Here is a 19,723-nt window from a genome sequence, read left to right as displayed (position 1 = left end):
ATTAGCTTGTACAATATACCTTTTTTTTACTGGGGCCCAGAGATCTACCACTTGGAATCAGCTGCAAAATAGCAGCTGGGAGATGGCTGTACTTGTAAGCAAGTACAAATGTATATCTAAGGGAGCAATCCCACGGCCCACTAGACACTGACTAGAGGGCCATAGGATATGCTCTTTTCTGGCAACCAACCTCGGAGCCCGCACTCCAAGGTTGGTTCCTAGAAAACCAACTGCCCCCCTCATCAGCGCTGCCTCAGAGGCAGCGCAGAGAAGCCCCGTCCTCCATGCTCGGAAGACGAGCGCGGAGCGACTGAAAGGGGGTATTCTGGGGGGTGTTCTGGGGTGGGGAAGAGAGGAGCCATGCGTACGACACATCCAATGTGTCGTACAGCACCTTCCTCTCCTGGTAGGCCCCCCCGCCTCTAGGCAGCCGAAAACGTCTGTCTGGCGAAAACAGCAAAGCAGGAGAGGCACAGAGGGAATGATCCCCCCGTGCCTCTCCTGCCTTGCTTTGGATAAGCGTTAGCCTCTGAGTTCGGAGGTGGCCGCCCACCTAGTTAGGATTGCACCCTAAATTACTTCAGAACAGGGATCCTAACAGTGAAGACTGGTGGCTCCGATGTCCCTGGGAAGGCGAATCCGCTCTGGGTTTCAGTCACAATTCTAAAGCAGCTATCCAAGGCATGAAACCCAAGGCTAGCTGTGGTAACTTTTTAGAAACAATTGTAATTCTACTTGCTATTATTAAACTATTGGAAATCAGTAAATCTTGCTGATCTACTGCAAATCAATCAGAGATCTACCACTAGATCCTGATCGACTTTCTGCTCACTCCTCCTTTATATAAACCCTATGGTCATGGACGTTGGCTGGAAGGCTATTCTCAGAATCTTATCTTCTTGCAAGCTGAAAGTGTGGAGCAGGGACTTTTCTGTGGTAGCTCTGGGTAGCTCAGGCAATCTCTTTCTCCAAAGACAGTAAGTGGCCTTGGAAATCGAAGTACACATACACATATTTTAAGGCTCTTGGGTTTTTAAAACTTTTTTTGTCAATGGAAAAAAACAACAAAAAGGCACCATGACAAAGATTTTACCTCTGAGAGCAACTTGGAAACTATCTCCAGAGGTGCTTGATGGATAGATTCATCCTGCAAAGGGGAAGTTAGCGCCATGTCCACCAACGTCCGGATCTCCTTCAGAACCACCTCCAAGCGGCTTGGGTTACTCAGCACCTTCTTGTACTTGTAGATCTTTTTCTAGGAACAACAACAATAACCACATAAATTCAGGTGTTAAGTTAAGAATCCACAGGGAAACCACAAGAGAACTTTCTACGTATCATACAGAATCTGGAAAACAGATTCTGGACAAGGAGAAGGAAGCCCAGTTATAAAGGAATAGGTTTGCCTTCCACCCCTCTGTATCGCTACATTTATCTGTATATGAGACCTACTTGCTATAAATTTCCCAAATAATACACAACGGCTGTGCGGCTTCTTCAGCTTGAACAAGCCACCTTGAGAACCCACGGCTTGTTGTTGGGTTGTTCAGGGTGGTTAACAAGCCACACTATATAAAATGTCCTGGGTTCAGACAATACGCTAACCCACGGTTCAACAAACAACCCACGGTTCAACAACAACCCACACTCAACCACTGACTGTGGGTTAGTGTGTTGTGTGAGCCCAGCCAATAACTATTCCACTCAATAAAGCCAAGTGAAAGGTAACTGATGATACGTGCACCCAAGCCCCCCCCCCTTTTGTGGAACTCTGTTCCAGTTGACAACCACCAGGCCCCATCATTATAGGCCTTCAGTAATGGTGGTGGTGGAATTATTCCTTTACATTAAAAAACAGATCATTCCATTCAAGTACTTGGAAGAGCACATGTAAAATATATGCATGCTACTACCTGCCGGATAAACACTTGAAATAGTTTAGGGCTGAGATCCTATGCACACTTACTTGGGAGTAAGTTACATTGAACATTCTGGGGCTTAAGTCTGAGTAAACCACGTGTAGGATTAGCTTGCATTTCTTCATTTAAATTCACCTGCAAGAATGAGGGCCAATTCCTGTGCACTTTCTTATGCACTTTGAGCTTTAAAAAGTAATAATGATGCCATCCAAAATTTACCATGTCAGGAGGCAAAGGACACTTGCTACTTATATATTACAGGCTGTCTTGGTTAGATAACCCTCAGGCTGCTGAATCCGAGGAGAAAACGACTACATTCTAGTCAAGAAATGATGTCAACACCCACACATCACCATAGCTCAATGCAACAGGATGCAGATACAACGGGCAGCCATTTAAACAGCTGCTGGATTCATACACGCAGAAGGCAAGTATTTGGGGGGGACGGGACACACACAGAGAAATTCATAACCACAGCTGGAAGCACTTTCAGGAGGTCCACCATTATAATAATTCCTTATCCATCTATGTCTGGGCAGCGATGGAAAAAGAATGAATTCAGACTGAACCAACTGGTATGCCAGTGATGCGATGTGCGTAATACAGAACTCCTTAACAAAATGACCACCAGTACTGCATCCAGTTTATAAATTTTAATTCTATAAATTCATAAACTGGATGCGCTTCTGGTGGTCATTTTTTTGTTTTGCAGTTCAAACTGAACTCCAGGAATAACCCAGTGTATTATTTATCATTAAGAACAGAGCGACAAAACTGATAGGGGACTGTGTGTGCTGTTCTGATGTACAAATAGACAGTGTTCTTCAACCACCATGAACATAAGAAGACTATGGATCAGACCAAGGGCCCATCTAGACCAGCATTCTGTTCACACAGTGGCCAACCAGCTGCCCACAGGAAACCCACAAGCAGGACACAAGTGCAGCAGCACCTTCCCGCCCATGTTCCCCAGCAACTGGTGTACATAGGCAGACTACCTCTGATACTGGAGGTAGCATATAGGCATCAGGACTAGTAGTCATTGACAGCCTTATCCTCCATGAATTTTCCATGAATATGATTGCAAGGGACCAATGCAAAATCAGCTCAGCTCTTTCCCCACTTTGAATGTAGTGCAGTCCTGGGGAAAAGGCAATTGTCTTTTTCCAAGACCCTTCCTGAGCTCCAAAGGAGCTCTTTTTGAACCTCTTGTTCAAATCTTCACCAAGGTTGGCTGTAGAATCCCTGTCCAAATGTCTGGAGACGGTGAGTGGCTGGATGGGGAGGAATAAGCTGAAGCTGAACCCTGACAAGACCGAGGTACTTTTGGTGGCAGACAAGAGGAGGCTGGGGGATGTTGACCTGGTGTTGAATGGGGTACGGCTACCCTTGAAAGACCAGGTCCGCAGCCTGGGGGTCATTTTGGACTCCCAGCTGTCCATGGAGGCTCAGGTGTCAGCTGTGAGCCGGACAGTGCTGTATCAACTCCATCTGAAACGGCGGCTGTGCCCCTTCCTTCCCGACCATCTGCTCCCATCGGTAGTACATGCCCTGGTCTCCTCTAATTTAGACTACTATAATGCGGTCTACGTGGGGTTACCCTTGAAGATGGTTCAGAAGCTGCAGCTGGTACAGAACGCGGCGGCTCGCCTGATTACAGGCAGCCGCCGGCGAGATCACATCACTCCAGTGCTGAAGGAGTTGCACTGGTTACCATAGCCCATAAGTTCAGAGTCTTCCCATGGTTCCCCTTCAAACGGGGACCAACTGCCTTACCTGGACCTTGGGCTACTCTGCTATCTTTCCCCAGAGCTGTTCCTTGCTTAGTTGCTAGTGATTAGTATCTGAAAGAGTCATAAAGTAATAAAGGAATAAAGCCTTGGAAAGAATCCTCGTCATCTGTGTCCTGAGTTGGCTATTGGAGGGGACTGCAAGAGGCAGCTAGGGCACTCCTGACACCATTGGTCAGCTCCAGAGTCTATCTGCAGCTCCTTCTGCTCCCTTCTTCTGGAGGGAACAGACTGAAACCTGAACTCGCCTGAAACCTGGCTCGCCTGATTAAAGGCACCCGCCGGCGAGATCACATCACTCCAATGCTGAAGGAGTTGCACTGGTTACCAGTTGTTTTCCGGGCCAAATTCAAGGTGTTGGTTTTGACCTTTAAAACCCTATGTGGTTCCAGCCCAGCCTATCTTAAGGAGCGCCTCCAGCAACACCAGACAGGCTACTTAACAAGATCAGCCTTGGATGGCCTTCTCTCTGTCCCATCAGCCAGGACAGCTAGACTGGTGGGGATGAAGGAGAGGGCTTCTCTGTGGTGGCCGCCACTCTGTGGAACTCCCACCCTAGGGAACTCCACCATGCCCCCTCTTTAATGAGCTTCCGCCGCACATTAAAAACGTGATTGTTCAGGCAGTCATTTGGGGTGGGTTCGGGTATTTTTTATGTACATCGCCCAGAGTGGCTGGGTGACCAGCCAGATGGGCAATTAATAAATTAAATAAACAAACAAACAAACAAACAAAGTCACATGCTCCCACCACCGCCATGCTGAAACAAGAACATGGGCCAAGCTGGGTAGACATGTAGACCTACAAATAGTTTTCCATACTATTGTTGGAAGTTTCCACTGCAACTTTTCAGCAAAGCATGTTGCTGTCAGGAAAGCAGTATTATTAATGCCCACCAGAGCTATTAGCAAAGCATCCTCCCTATTCATAGGTAGCATGCCTCTGACTGCCAGATGTTGGAGACACAGATTTTTAAGGAAGAGCCTTGAGACCTCTGATGCCCTGGAACCAGTCGTGGCAACATGAGGGCATCACTGTTGCTACTTGAAGCTTCTAACATGGTCTTGGAGTACCTGTTGGAAACTAGGATGGCAGATCACTGCACACAGAAGTGGGATAGAAATATCATCAATATCTTTAAAGTATCCTAGTCACGGGCCACATTCACACATCATGCAAAACCATGGTTTAGTGCTATGCACATGAGCAGAAATGACTACACAGAAAGAGCTAGGGTTGCATACTCCCCCCACATGATGGGGGGGGGGGCGTGTAAAATAGACCAGGTCCAGTTCTGTTTTAGCACATTGCCGCTACGTGCAAAGCGGGATTTGTGGTTTAAATAAACAAACTACAAAAACAATCCAGGGCTTGAAATGTGTTTGTTTAGCAATGGGCTAGAATATATTTTTAGCCATAATTCCTGGCTCATATGTAACAACAAGCCAGGAATTGGCTAAAGTGAAACTAAATTATGGTTTGTTTGTTTGTTTGTTTGTTTATTTGTCCTCCCAGCCATATTGGAAAAGGGGAGAGGGTGCTTGACCCCAGTGCTTTCCACAGGCACATTTCCACTCATGCATGTAATGCTAAATTATAGTTTAGCATTATGTGCTAACTCAGCCACTGAGTGAGACCCAAACATCTTTACAGAGAGGGAGAGCTGCTCGCATAATGTATGTAAGCAATATTCCTCACCCTCCTGTCTGTTATTGTTCTATTGTGCCATTTAGAGCGCAGAGGGCATTAAAGACTTTATCTCTTCCATCTAACAGTCCAATGTGATGAGTTTTCCATTGGCTAATGCAGTGGAGAGATTTCGAGAACTGTGGACACCTAATCTATGTTTACTTGCTCATCAATCAATCCCTTCCCCAGGTGGCAACTTGCTTTATGCTTAAGAATTTTTTATTTTTTTTTAAAGTGCAGCCATTTCTCCACCCCAAAGGCAACAAAGGGTGGTGGGTGACGATTCTGTGCAGTGTGGGCCACCAGCTTGGGTTGGTAGTTTGAAAACAGCTAAGCTTCAAAAACCATGGCAAGGGCTGATTTAATTAGAGTTTTCCTTTGGATTTATTTGTGTAGAGTGTTAAGAGAAGCAAAGGGGAAGCAGTTCAGTCACCAAGCCGAAAGCCTGAATACAACAAAGTATAAAACCATGCAAGGGCCGTCACATTCACACATTGCACGACGCGCATCAGGAAATGCAACTATAGCTTTCAAGATTATGCTGCTGGCCAGGTTAAATTATTACGCCAAGAGATCTCTTTAGAGCAGGGGTGGGCAGACTTCAGGCTTGCTAGTTCTACTTCGTTTCGTCTGCTTGTTGTTGTTGTTTAACTAGAATCCTGAGGTCCTCCAGGTGCAAAACAGTGGCTGGAAGGATATGTGGGTTAAGGACATTCCCTGAAAATTAAGGAAAAGGTTGCTTCTGAGCACACACTGAGCCCACAAATTTGTTTTAGTAACAGAACTGAGGTTGCAGTCCTCACACAACACACGCATGCACACACAAAATCACTCTTGATTTTCCCTGAAGCTTTCCCCATTTCGGCAGCCTAATTTTGGGGGCAGCAGGGTGGGAGAGAGACCTTACCTTTTTGTTGTGGCTGTTGTTAAACAGTAACATGTCAGAACTCCTTGCTGCCTAATGCAAATCACCCAGAGATCTACCAGTAGATACCAAACTCCATTGTGCCCACCCCTGCTTTAGAGGCTATGGTGCAGATGGGCGGAATGTCAAAGCGAGCCATCTCTCATACCTCTGGGGGAAAAGACTCCATCCTCCACAGTGCGTTGTGCTTTGACCAACAGAGGATAATGCTGACCCTTTACCTTTGTTTCCCTGTCATCTGCCTCACCTCCTGCCACCTTACCGGTGGTCCTATCCACCCCGGAATTGTCTCCCCTTAATCTCTAGTCACTCCTCTTAAAATCTCTCGTATTTCTCTCACATGCCCCATGGGGTCAGGTGACCCATGCAGGGATATTTCGCTCCAAAGACACCATCCACCTGCCTTGTAGGCTGCATTAAATCAGTGATCGTATGCACCATTGTGCCCATGCTGGCTGCGAATGATGGGACTTGCAGTCAGGAGGGTCGAGTTAGGCTGTTACAACTGTTGGGACTAGGGGCAGGGAGATCTAAGTTCATATCCCCATAATTTATTTATTTATTACATTTATAGCCTGCCTTTTTTTCCTCCTTAAGGAACCCAAGGCGGTGTACGTAATCCTCCTCCTCCTCTCCATTTTATCCTCACAACAACAATTTTGTGAGGTAGGCTGGGCTGAGAGTCTGTGACTGGCCCAAAGTCACCCAGTGAGCTTCCGTGGTTGAGTGGGGACTAGAACCTGGATCTCCCGATTCCCAGTCCAACACTCTCGCCACTACACCACACTGGCTCTCTCATGAGGTCACTTCAGGCCAATCACCATCTCTTAGCCCAAACTACCTTGCAGGGTTGTTGTGAGTTTTAAAAAAGGAGAGGGGAGAAGAACCCTGTGTACCACCCCAAGGTCCTTGGAGGAAGGATGAGATACAGGTGTAATACACAGAAGAAATAAAATTAAGTTTGTACAGGCAGAGGACTGGAAACAAACAAAAATCATGGTTAACATTATTGCTGCCTCTTGCTTCTTTTCTGAAGACTCAGCGTAAATGTATACCAGGGGGAGCAAATCCCACCCCATGCCCTTTTGCAGGCTCCACCATTTCACTAGCTCCCAGCCTCCTCAACAGGTAACTGGGGGTCTATTTCTCTCTGCCCCCTCCCTCCACTCTCAGAGAAGACCAGCTTTTGGGATACCTAAATACACAGCTATCAGCAGTGAACGTAACTTACTATTAATTCCAGAAGAACAGGCTTTTGCAACGAAAGCAATGAAGTCCGTTTACACCTTAAAGAGTCGCAACATTACCGTGGCAGAAGTTGGCACGTGTCATGGCCCACTTTGTCAGATGGCCTCTGCTCGACCCCCCCAAAAAAAGATTATGCCACAATAAGTTTGTTAGCCTTTAAAGATGCAACCATAAGGCTGCTGTTACTATTCCTTAAACTTACAACACACTCTTCTAAAAACTAAGGGCTACAAACAATATCCCTTTAGAATACAAGCAGTATTACAAAGGCACTCCTGCAATGGAATACCATAATTTCCTGACTTTGTGACTTCTCCAAGTCACCCCAAACACATCAGTTCCAGAGCTATATCTACATCCTCCCCCAGCGCTTTCTCCCAAACTTTCCCAGGGTTTCCATACAGCACTGAATGAAAAGCAAACGGGTTTCAGACTTGCAGGCTGTCTTTTTCTGCTAGACTGGAGACATCTGAGGGAAGGAAAAGGCCCCAGAACACCCGTCTTATCTAGCCTGCCCCGTTCATCAAATAAAGAAAATTTAACAAACCATGTGAACACAGAAACACGGAGCAGATCCCGATACACCATCCCAGGCACTCCCAACACACCCCACTGTGAATTGCCCTGCACCTCAGAATCCATCCGTGCTGCCGACCTCCAGCGCCGATTTTTCTAATCTGACAAGGATCTGCTCAGGAAAAGCTGCTAGTATTGAGTGATGCCGGATGTTTAAAGCAGCTGCCAAAATCTCCCTTGCAACTTCTCCTTTTCTTTTAAGGCCTTCACTAAGCCCTCTGCGCAGCCTTTGAACAAAGGTTTTTTTCCCTTGGGGAAATTTTTAAAAACACAAAAGAAAATGCTGGTGCTGATGTTCAAAGGAGCAGAGGGGGAAACATGAAGAACAGGTGGTCTGCTACTGAGGAAAGACCTGGAACTGCTGATGTTGATGCCTGAACGGTATTGTATGAAATTGAGCATTGGGGTTAATCTCTCTCTCTCTCTCTCTCTCCTCCCACTGTGGAAGAGTCACAAGCAGAAGATCAATGTGTGTGTTGCTCCCTCCCTCCTTGCAGCTCTTGGGTCCAGAGGGGTTTAAATAGACTTGCACAATGCACTGTTATCTTTAAGAAATGTTACTGTAACACTGAAGAACAGCTTGCACAGGGCGGGGAGGTGGGGGGAGGGAGATGCACCAGCCCTCAGAAGACTTCACCTCTGGCATATCTTGGATTAGCTCCTGGATGCAATACTGTTTTTCTCAGCAGAAAAACACTTGAGACGCTCAGTGGGATGAAACTGCTATTTTGTACTCACAATGGGTCATTTACCAACAGGTACAGAGAGACCTAGAAAGATGCCTTTATTCCAGATCAGAGTATTTGCCCGTCTAACCTGGGATTTTCTACATGTGTTCTACCATTGAGTTATGGTCCCTCCCCCAAAACTTACTCTAGGGTGTACATGGAACTACTTGGTAAGCCAGGCATCTGTATTGCCCTGCCAAAGGGTGAAGAGTCCTGCTGCTCCTGGATTTTTATTTTTATTTTTTATCATCGTCTTAGTTTATTATTGATGCATCACCGACAGTCAGGTCCCTGCCACAAAGATATCACAATTTAAATTTCAATGGAGTAGGTAGGAGCAAGCGTAACAGCCTGCCCGTTCCTGGCAATCTTCATCAGAGGTCCTGCTCTGGGGTGACCCATCTTCAGATGTGAGACGGACAGCAGCTGGGAATCTCGGTTTTGGCTGTGGGGATTCAAAGTTCTCTTCACTTTAGGGTTGGGTTACACATGTATGCTCATAATTTGATGAACTCACCGGCATTAAGCGGTGACTTGGGCATGTGACTAAGGGGCCAAACTACATGTGGAAGGGAAGGGCCTTAGCTCAGCGGCAGAGCATCTGTTTTGCATGCACAAGGTCCCAGGTTCGATCCCCAGCACCTCTTGGTAGGGTCGGAAACCTGAAACACAGGACAGCTGCTGCCATTCAGTGTCAACAATACAGAGCTAGACAGACCAGTTGTCTGACTCAGTATAAGGCAGGTTCCTGTGCTCCTATGTTTCTGTGTGACCACCCCTTCACTTTGCCTAGATCTAGCTCCAGCTGAGATCTCCCTTCCCCCCTCCTACGGGCTGCTGCAGCTGAGCAGTGGTGTAGTGGTAAACTCTGAAGTTCAGGTGCTTATCATGGTAGTCCCCAGAACCACGACCCCCAGGAGATTTCAAAAATTCAGGCAGCTGGGCTGATCTATATCAACAAACCAGTTCTAGCAGCTTTCATCTCCACCAGGCACAGGTCTCTGGTAAAGGTAAAGGGTCCTAATTGTCCATTCAAGCCCACCCCACTCCCAAATACGTTGCATTACATCAGGGCTACTGCATTACATCAGGGATAGCTCACAATATATTGCTGCTGGGACAATCCGATCTCGTATGTTCATAATGAAGAGAGGATTAGGTTCAAGTGCCAACGATGCTACAACACATAGGACTGGGGGCCCTTTGCCTGCAAGTGAGCAGATGAGGCACTCATTTCACCTCTAAATTAATTATTTTTGCTTCACTCCAAACCCATAATTTCATACGGATTAAAATATCCCAGATATATCAGCACACACACTGTATCATTCATTAACTGGGTGACCAGCCAGATGGGTGATTGATAAATCAAATAAACAAACAAACAAACAAACAAACCCAGAGGTCTGCAATGTCCCCCCCCCCTCCCCAGGGTATCAATGTGCCCCAGACATTTTCCTTGGCACCCACCAAGGTGCCTTGCCCCTTTCACTTAAAAATAATAACAACAACACATCTTACTGGCAGCTGGATTTGCTGTGAAATAGGTTTCTGTTGGTGCTGAAAAGTGTGGGTTCAAAGGAGTTGATTAGTGTGTTGGGGCTCACCCCCCACCTCTGCCTCGTCCTCAGTCTTTTGGGCAGGTTACTTGTCTTTTGCCATGCCTTCCATTTCAGCCATTTTGTGATGGTGCCTATGACAGTTTCTCAAATTGCCAAGCGTGCCCATGGTCCTAAAAGGTTGCTTACCTCTGCTTTAACCACTCTGATTAGGTGATTACAGATGACCGTTCACCAAGTGGTAATTGACCGTTGTGTGCATGGAAGTTTAAATTCATTTATTTAAAGTACTTTTACGCTGCTTTTCAGGGCAAAATCTACCCAAAGCCACTTATAAAAGAAAATTCGCTTCATATACCAACAAGATCATTTAGCTTCATATATCTAGCAGCATATGTGGAAAGGTTTGGGGATTTGAACTGCGATTGCTTTCAGGTATAGATAAACTTCTTGACTTTATGTTTGCCAAAGCCCTTCAGCGTCTGCATGACAGGCAGTAATTCAGCAGGTCATGGAGCTGGATCCAGAAACAATGGAAAAGCTGTTGCTTTCTCTCCATCAGGTGGCCTCAGCAACAGTGGTGTAGTGGAGCCAACAACGCACCACCAACACTTTTTTCTTAGCAGAGACGCTGCCAACATCTGCCACCCCCACCCCCTCCGAGAATTCCCTGGTCCCCTGAGCTTAGCTGCAACCCTCACAGTAGCTGGGGGGAAATGGCTTATATGAGAACATACAAGAGTCAAGACTATTGGTTCATCTATCCTAGTATTGTCTTCCTCAGCCTTCCCCAACCTGGAGCCTTCCAGATGGGCTGGATTACAATTCCTACCATTCTCAGTCAGCATGGGTGAACTAAAGAGCCCCTACGTTCACAGCCCTGCTCAGCCATGATGGACTTATTGGGTGATCCTGGCCTAGTCCTCATTTCACAGCCTAACCCACCTTATGGGGTGTGTTCGCGTGTGCCCAGAAAACAGGAGGTGAGCATCCAAAGTAGATCACAAAGACAAGAAGCAGGTTCTCAGGATGCAAGACAGAATTTATTATGAGAAGCCCGTGCAAGACAGAATTTATTGTAAGAAGCCTGTGCAAGACAGAATTTATTATAAGAAGCCCATGTAAAATAGAATTTATTATAAGAAGCCCACGCAAGACAGAATTTATTATAAGAAGCCCGTGCAAGACAGAATCTATTATAAGAAGCCCGTGCAAGACAAAATTTATTATAAGAAGCCTGTGCAAGGTAGAATTTATTATAAGAAGCCCCTTCTACGTATAATAAATTCTTATCTTCTTATAGGGCTTCTTATAATAAATTCTGTCTTGCATCCTGAGAACCTGTTTCTCTTCTTTGTGATCATGTGTGCCCAGGACAGTTTCTCAAATTGCCAAATGTGCCCATGACCCCAAAAGCCAGCTGGAAATGATGGGAATTGCAGTCCAGGACATCTGGAAGACACCAGCTTGGGGCTGGTCTACCCTGTTCTATCCTGACCAAGGACTTAAGCTGGTATCTTTTCTAGCCCTGCTTCCTGCAACGCCATCAGCTGATGTTGCCAGGGACTGAAGGTGGGACCTTCTGCAAGACATGCGCATTGCCACGGACCTACGGTCCCTCTCCGGTAACTGGGAATGGTTTTAGCTTAGTGGCGGCTGGTGCCCATTGGAGCTGGTGGGGCAGAGGACAGAGCAGATAAGCAACATTCTATTGAGACTGTTAGAGAGGGCAGTGGAAGATCATGCCATGCACTGGAGCAAACGTACCTAGTTGTGGTGGGATTTCTCTACCACAGGTGGATGGAGAAGAGGCAGAGGGCCGCTGCCCCATTCACCCCAATTATAGAGCCACCTCTGAGTCTAGTCAGCCAAGACAGAGGCAGACATATGGGGCAAACTGTAGGGCCTCGAGCTCCTGTCTAAGCATGCTCAACTCCCCGCCCCCCCTCACTAGTGGTATCTGTGTCCCAACATGAACACCAATGTACATTTTTCCACTGTGAATTCAGCTTTAGCTAGTGTCAACTGGTAGTTTAGATTCCTCTTTCTCTCTCCTACACCAGCCTCTGCCTCATGTCAAGGCTGAGTGGACCCTGCCCCCCTGCCCCCCGGGGAGGGGGTCTGCTGCAGAACTCCAAAACAAGACAACAGCCACCACTTGCCTTTCTTTATAAATGATTTCCCTCCTTTCTCCCCCAGCATATTCTGATTTTATTGATAACAGTAAGTGGCTACTATTTGGGTTTGAATGGAAGGGCAACTGTTGCTTTGGAAAGTTATACTAAGTCAGCAATCCTACCGGCATTTACCTGGGAGTAAGTCCCATTGAACTCAACAAGATTTACTTTTGAGTAGACATGCATAAGATTGCATCTGATAATACAAGTCATGCTTCAGGAAAGTATTTATGTGTGTGTGTGAATGTGACAGACACACACACACACACACACACACACCTTTTAAATAAGCTAAATTATTTAACATTTTGGCACCAGGTTCGATTTCCAAAAGCTGAAACATACTGTTCTCTCTCTCTCTCTCTCTCTTTTTTTAAAAAAGTAAGTAATACTCTTTTGCATTCTGAAAGGACAGGAGATAGAGCACGACCTGGGTGGGATTTTTCAATGGCGTACATAACATAGAAACATTGAACACTCCTTACTCCCTAGCCTATTTTGCCAAGACATGTGCTCAAGCCACTAGAGTATCCAGTGACATCAGCAAAACCCCTGCCATGATTTCATGAGACTGGAAACGCACACCGATGGAAAAAACATGGTCATCAAGGGCTTTGCACTGTCCCTTGGAAGTCAACAGACCTTCTCCCTAAGGAATCCCAAGCCTGACCTCATTTCTTCATTCCCTTCTCTGTCCTCTTTGCATTTGTTCTCTGTCTCGCGTCCTACATTCTGGACCCTGCCCCAAACAAATTTCACCCAAGAGAATTCAGCATTTTTCCATGGCTTAAATAAGAAATTCAAACATATCTTCTTCCCGGCTGTACAATCCTAGCCCACCCCAGCTTCCAACTGCGACAGGAATTCTGCTGGGACTACCACTCCCGGCAGTGAATCACTCGCTTTCCTGCAGCCACGCTAATTCTACGGCTGAAATGCACCTCGGCTTCCCACGGGCCGCATGTGCCAGAAAGTACTGATTTATGGCAGAGCGTCAAGGAAGTCAAGCTCCAGAAAAATGAGAAAATGCCAAGGGTTCTGCCGGGGGTTCTTTCTTAGCTTGCTGCAGGGCAGGCCTCAATGGACAAGGTTTAAAGTCGATGCCTTTTATTTCTTCAGGGAGATCGGCCAACGCTTGGCAGTCTGAAAATCCACACAACATGATGTGGACCATTTGCACATTTCTTACGTTCACAGTAACATACACAAATAGTTTAAGGAAGCTTTGCAGTTTGTAATGGCGGTTTTTAACCTCAAACTGGGGAGCCAACGTGATATCTTCTCTTTAAGCACCATCCAGAAGGACTCTCTCAGCAATATTGCATTTACGGTGTTATTTGGCAAATAACATTTCATATATAGCAGGGGTGGGCAACTTGTGGCTCTCCAGATCTTTGGCCTACAATTCCCATCAGTTCTAGGCAACATAGTCAACGGTGAAAGATCATGGGAGTTGTAGGCCAAGAAATATGAAGGGTCACAAGCTGCCCACCCCTGATGTATAGGACCCTGAAATATTGCTTTCACCTTCAATATCGATGTTGCTCATTCCATGTGCCTGAGAACTAAGCTACTTCCTCAAAGAGGAACCAATTGTGGCCCCAGCGATGCTTTGACCTGACAAATGCATTTATTAACATCACCAGGCCTGTCCCAGAAAGGAGACAATGGCTGCATTCACATGTAACTCTAAACCATGGTTTAGCATTACAAGGATGGGCCTGTGTGTGAGCCTCTGGCTCATATGTTTCCCCATCCCATCCCCTGCTCTAGCATAGCCATGAGGAGATCTGAAGCTTCTGTTTTGGGTTAACCACAGTTTACTGTGATGTCCAAGCCTTAATCTCTGGCTAATCTTAACTAAGGTTAATGAAAAGAAGCTAGTTCCATAAACTGTGGCTTGAAGTGGGCCTGTTTTCACTAACCCTAGTTAAGACTACTTGCAGTTTGTCTGGGTTCATATATTGTTGTTCTTTACTTTTTAATGTAAGCTAGACTATGTGGAATTTATTTATTTATTACTTTTATATACCGCCCCAAAGCCGAAGCTCACTGGGTGGAATTTCTCTACCACGGCTGAGCATCTCCAGCAAGAGAGAGAGAGAGAGAGCGCAAAACCCTGCCCCCCCCCCATACTTCAATGCTTGTGACAGGCAATTACTACAGAAGTCTGAATTGAACATTTGAAGAAGAGAAGAAAAAGACACAAAAAACTCAACCCCATATTATTTATGCATCTTTTGCTTAAGTTATAGACTCAAATACAAGAAGATCCAAATCACACAACGAAGTACTGGGGCAGATTGTGGGTTTAATTTTATTTTATAAAATACTTTGCACTTTAAAAGTGCACAGTACAACAAACAAAAGCAATAATGAAATGAGCCATGCAATAAAAGATTAATTATTCTGACTCATATACTAGAATTAATATTGTTGTGCACACTACTCAGATTTAGGGGTATACCTTATTCCAACAGATTATGTCCTTGAGGTTCAGAAGAAATCATGGTTTTCTTTTCTGTAATCTTTATCAAGATCTCCCTAAAGAGTTACCCAAACCATGAATCACTTTGTATCCTGGAAGGTTGCCAGAATATTATGTTTTCCTTTTTCCTTTATGATACAAATGAATTTATTACAGAAGCTATAGCTTATTTTTTGCTAAAAGCAATGAGGATATGAGCTAAAATATTATCTAATTAAATATTGGGGGGGTTGCATCAATACAGAAATTTAATCTATGTTTTTGAACTTTACTTCTGTATGTTGACTGATGTATTTTAGCTTGACTCTTGTACATTAAGTGATGTGCAAGTCTTATTTTGAGATGGGTTGACTGGGTCACTAAATTGATTCACTGTTATTTAGATTTTTGTTTAGCAGTTTTTCTGAGGGTATCACTTCAGCTTGAGTTCTAACCTTTTCACAAAATGGTCCCCTCAAAAGAAATGGGGTATGCTTCTATTTTTTTCTACCAGCCTCATATTAGATGTAATTCTGCCAGCTGACCTTTCATTATTTTGTTCAGTCTGTTTTCTTCCTGGCTTGGAAAAATGCACCCTGACAAGATTTGAGAAGTCCTGTTCTACAATCATCAGGATAAAGAAGAGATAAGAATATAATAATTGCCCTGGTAGATCAGACCAAAATCTCATTTAATCCAGCATCCTGCTTCCCGGAGCGGCCAATCGGATGTCTCATTAGCCCCTCCCTCCTCCAGCTGCCATCACAGATGTGAGACCTTGCCCAAGTTCGAGGGTAGCTATAGCCTGTGACACCTATTCGGAGTCAGACAGGGACACTGTAGAGCCAGGCTCGGCCACGGGAAGCCAGGCGCCTGAGAACTCAGTTTTACCAGGCCTCCCACTGACTTACAGACTGGGAGGAGGTGAGACGCAGCCAGTAGTGTAGGGGCAAATTCAGAAGTGCAGAGTCCCTTCATGACAGTCACAGCCACGCCCCCTCCTAAGATTATGCAACCTCGTAAGATATACAGCCTTCAACTGGGATCCAAAAACAGTGCAGCTGAGAGTATGGCAACAGTACTTAAATTGGATGTCTGAGAAAAAATGCAGGGTTGTTAAAATCTCTTTCACACACTCACTTACTCAAACACAAACATTTTAGGTTTTCAAAATAAGATACTCTATGGAAGCTTCACCCTCTCAACTCAGCCCTCATGGACAGATCCCTTCTCATTTAAACAGCCCCTTTGCAAACTCCCTTAGCACCCCAACATTGCCCATTAGCCTTCCCTAAGCTCCTTTAATATATCCCCCCCCCCCACCAACAGAAACATCCACACACCCAGCTGGATTGAACCACACACACACACACACACACACACACAGTGGTGTAGTAAATTTGGAAATGCAGGAGCTCATTTTGATAGTCGCCAAGGGCAGTCCAAAAATTTCAGACAGTTGTGACAATCCATATCAACAACCCAGTTCTAGGAGTTTTCATCTCCACCAGGAGCATGTCTTTGTAAAGTGAATAGGTCTTAATTGCCCATTCCAGACCAAGTCATCCCAAATACTTTGCATTCCAACATGGAGCAATATATTGTTGCTTGGAAAATTCATTCCCCCCACAGCTACAGTGAGGATCATAGCTAAGCTCAGAGGGAACAGGGAATTCTGAGGGGGGTGGCAGATGACATCAGAGTCCCTGCTAATGAAAAAGTGCTGGAGCTGCATCCCTGCAAGCCCTGCCTCCACTACACCACTGGACGCAGTGGTGACATGGTTTTCTTATCTTCCACAGCTGGGAGGCCTGACCTTGATGGAGGTCCCTGCTTTTTGACGAAGGACATTTTCCATGGGACCAGGGCAGCAGCAGGAGAGGGAGTATCTGCTGGAGAGGGAGTTTCAGAGGTCCTTTAGTGTGTCATCAACTAAAGAGGGTGTTTCAGAGGCATCTAGTGAGGCGCAGCAACCACCTGAGAGGCAGGTTTCCCTGCCAGAATAATAGAATCATAGAACAGTAGGGTTGGAAGGGGCCTATAAGACCATCGAGTCCAACCCCCTGCTCAATGCAGCAATCCAAGTCAAAGCATCCCTGATGGATGGCTGTCCAGCCTCGTCTTGAATGCCTCCAGTGTGGGAGAGCCCACTATCTCCCTAGGGAATGGGTTCCATTGTTGTATTGCTCTAACAGTCAGGACGTTTTGCCTGACGTTCAGCCGGAATCTGGCTTCCTGTAACTTGAGCCCATTATTCCGTGTCCTGCATTCTGGGATGAGCAAGAAGAAATCCTGGCCTTCCTCTCTGTGACCACTTTTCAAGTACTTGAAGAGCGCTATCCTATCTCCCCTCAGTCTTCTCTTCTCAAGGATAAACATGCCCTGTTCTTTCAGTCTCTCCTCATGGGGCTTTGTTTCCAGTCCCCTGATCATCTTCGTTGCCCTCCTCTGAACCCTCTCCAGTTTGTCTGGATCGAATGTCCAATACTGATCTTTAGCAACCACTCCCCTGAATCTAAACCAGAGCATCCAGCAGTGGACTTTGTTGGAAGTAAAGCTTTGATGACCTGGAAAGCTTCCCCGCTTTCACTAGAACTCTCTGAACCTATTTGGATTTATTCCGTGTGCTGTTTGGGGCTTTTGTTCTGATGCTCATGAACTGATTCTGGTCAAGCACTTATGTTGTGATCTGTTCACTATAGACCTTTATTGGAACTGTAAATGCTTATAGCTAGTTACTGGAATTACTACAATACAAGGTTTTACTGTGGCTTGTGGCTTGCTTCCAGGAAGTCAGGTTCAGACAACGGGGGCTTCTGAAGGACCATCTTGTCTTGAGGGAGGGAGGAGGACGAACCCAGCTTCTTCAAGAGAAACAGCTGTTTCTCTTCTCTGTTTTATTGTATAATTTTTAATGGATGCTTATTTTTAATAATTTTATGTAAACCGTTTTTTTGAGTTCTGCCTCAAAAGCAGCAGAAGTAACCTTAAAGAAGTAACATGAATAAATGCGCACACAAGTCAGACGTGATGGCAACAGGCCTCTCCCACTGTTGTTCCTGAGCAACTGGTATTCGGAGGTGTGCCGATTCTGATCCTGTAGATCAGGGGTGCAGAAATACAGGCCTGGTGGCCACATCCACCCCCTCCCCTGAAGTCCCAATCCAGCCCTTCAGAGTTCCCAGAAGGCCACCCCTCCTTCCCGTGGCTCCACCCCCTTTCTCCTGACCACCAATCACTGGGCTTTTGTGCAGTTTCCCCCCATTTTAAAAAGTCGAAATGCCTCTCCTAAGGCCTCGTCAGTGGTACTAAGAGCTTTAAGCTAAAATATGCTGTTATTGCTGATAGTTTGGCATCGCCCCTTTTGCCTTCAGCCCACCACTGCAATGCGGCACCCCGAGAGATTCTCTGACACAGAATTTCAGGCTGAAAAAAGCTCTGCAGGCTCGCAGTAGGTAGTATATAGAATTATAGAATCACAGAATAGTAGGGTTGGAAGGGGCCTATAAGACCATCAAGTTCAACCCCCTGCTCAATGCAGGAATCCAAGTCAAAGCATCCCTGACAGATGGCTGTCCAGCTTCATCTTGAATGCCTCCAGTGTGGGACAGCCCACTACATCCCCAGGTAGTTGGTTCCATTGTCGTATTGCTCTAACAGTTTTTCCTGATGTTCAGCTGGAATCTGGATTCCTGTAACTTGAGCCCATTATTCCGTGTCGTGCACTCCAAGAAGAGAACCTGGCCTTCTTGTAGCTCACATAAACTGTCTGACATAGATCAGGGAACCACAGGGTTTTCCAGGCACTCTGAAAACAGTACAGTGACCTAAGCCGCAAAACCTTGTGGAGATTATTTATTTACTTGCAAGAGTCCTGCTGGCACATGGCTTATTGTTTTTAGACTGTTTTGCAAGGGCCAATAAAACCATGTTTGGAACACAGGAACCTGCCTTATACTGAGTCAACTATTGATCCATCTAACGTAGAGCTGTCTATACAGATTAGCAGCGGCTCTTGGGGTCTTTTGCAGCGGTCAATCTGCACACAAAGCAGGTGCTTTACCAATGAGCTACAGCCCCACCCCATACTCTGTTAGGTAACCAGTACTGCTATCAGAAAAGGTCCTACGGGTGTAATCCTATGCATGTTTAGACATGAAAAAGTCCTACAATTCCCAGCATTCCCCAGCTAGCATGGCTGGCTGGAAAATGCTGGGAATTGTAGGACCTTTTTTTTCTGTCTAAACATGCATTGGATTGCACCCTAAACCTGTTTCTGAGCATCTAGGAGGTATCTCGACCCACCGCATGGCTCCATTTATAAACAGTCACATTCCATCCTTGCTCCACTTCTTAGATGCCAGTATTTCTAAATCGAAAAAGTCCCCAATCCTACAGAGCTGCATGCCATTTCCTAACATGCACCATAGAGTATGAATGCTGCAAAAACAATAATTTAAAAAATAATCTACTTTTTGGGCTGCATCTGATTCTAATTTATAGATAGTGGTTCTCTCTCTCTCTCTCTCTCTCTGAGTCACAAGATGTTTGTTAGCTGCCTGCTGGCCCTGAGTGCTTGTTAACCCTGTTAAAAGGAGAGGCTAGCTCTGACAACGAAGGCCTTATCTCCTTGTACTTTGACCTG

At 45.7% G+C, this 19,723-nt stretch overlaps 1 protein-coding gene across 3 annotated transcripts in view; it reads right to left on the bottom strand.

The window, feature by feature from the left end:
* The window catches only part of CMIP (c-Maf inducing protein), a 224,990-nt gene that overhangs the window by 62,337 nt on the left and 142,930 nt on the right, over positions 1 to 19,723 (bottom strand). For 2 of the 3 annotated variants that reach the window (XM_084811985.1, XM_084811986.1), the window contains one exon: positions 1,094 to 1,255. In XM_084811985.1, coding sequence (XP_084668111.1) covers positions 1,094 to 1,255 — 162 coding nt within the window. Of the gene's footprint in view, positions 1 to 1,093; positions 1,256 to 8,201; positions 9,088 to 19,723 lie in introns of those variants that run through there. The other variant, XM_084811987.1, reaches the window with a different exon arrangement.

The sequence above is a fragment of the Heloderma suspectum genome, chromosome 8, assembly GCF_057233095.1.
Source record: "Heloderma suspectum isolate Gila_16-S chromosome 8, 16-S_ref, whole genome shotgun sequence".
In the NCBI taxonomy this organism is placed as follows: Eukaryota; Metazoa; Chordata; class Lepidosauria; order Squamata; family Helodermatidae; genus Heloderma; species Heloderma suspectum.
This window is presented reverse-complemented; position numbering and strand designations above follow the sequence as displayed.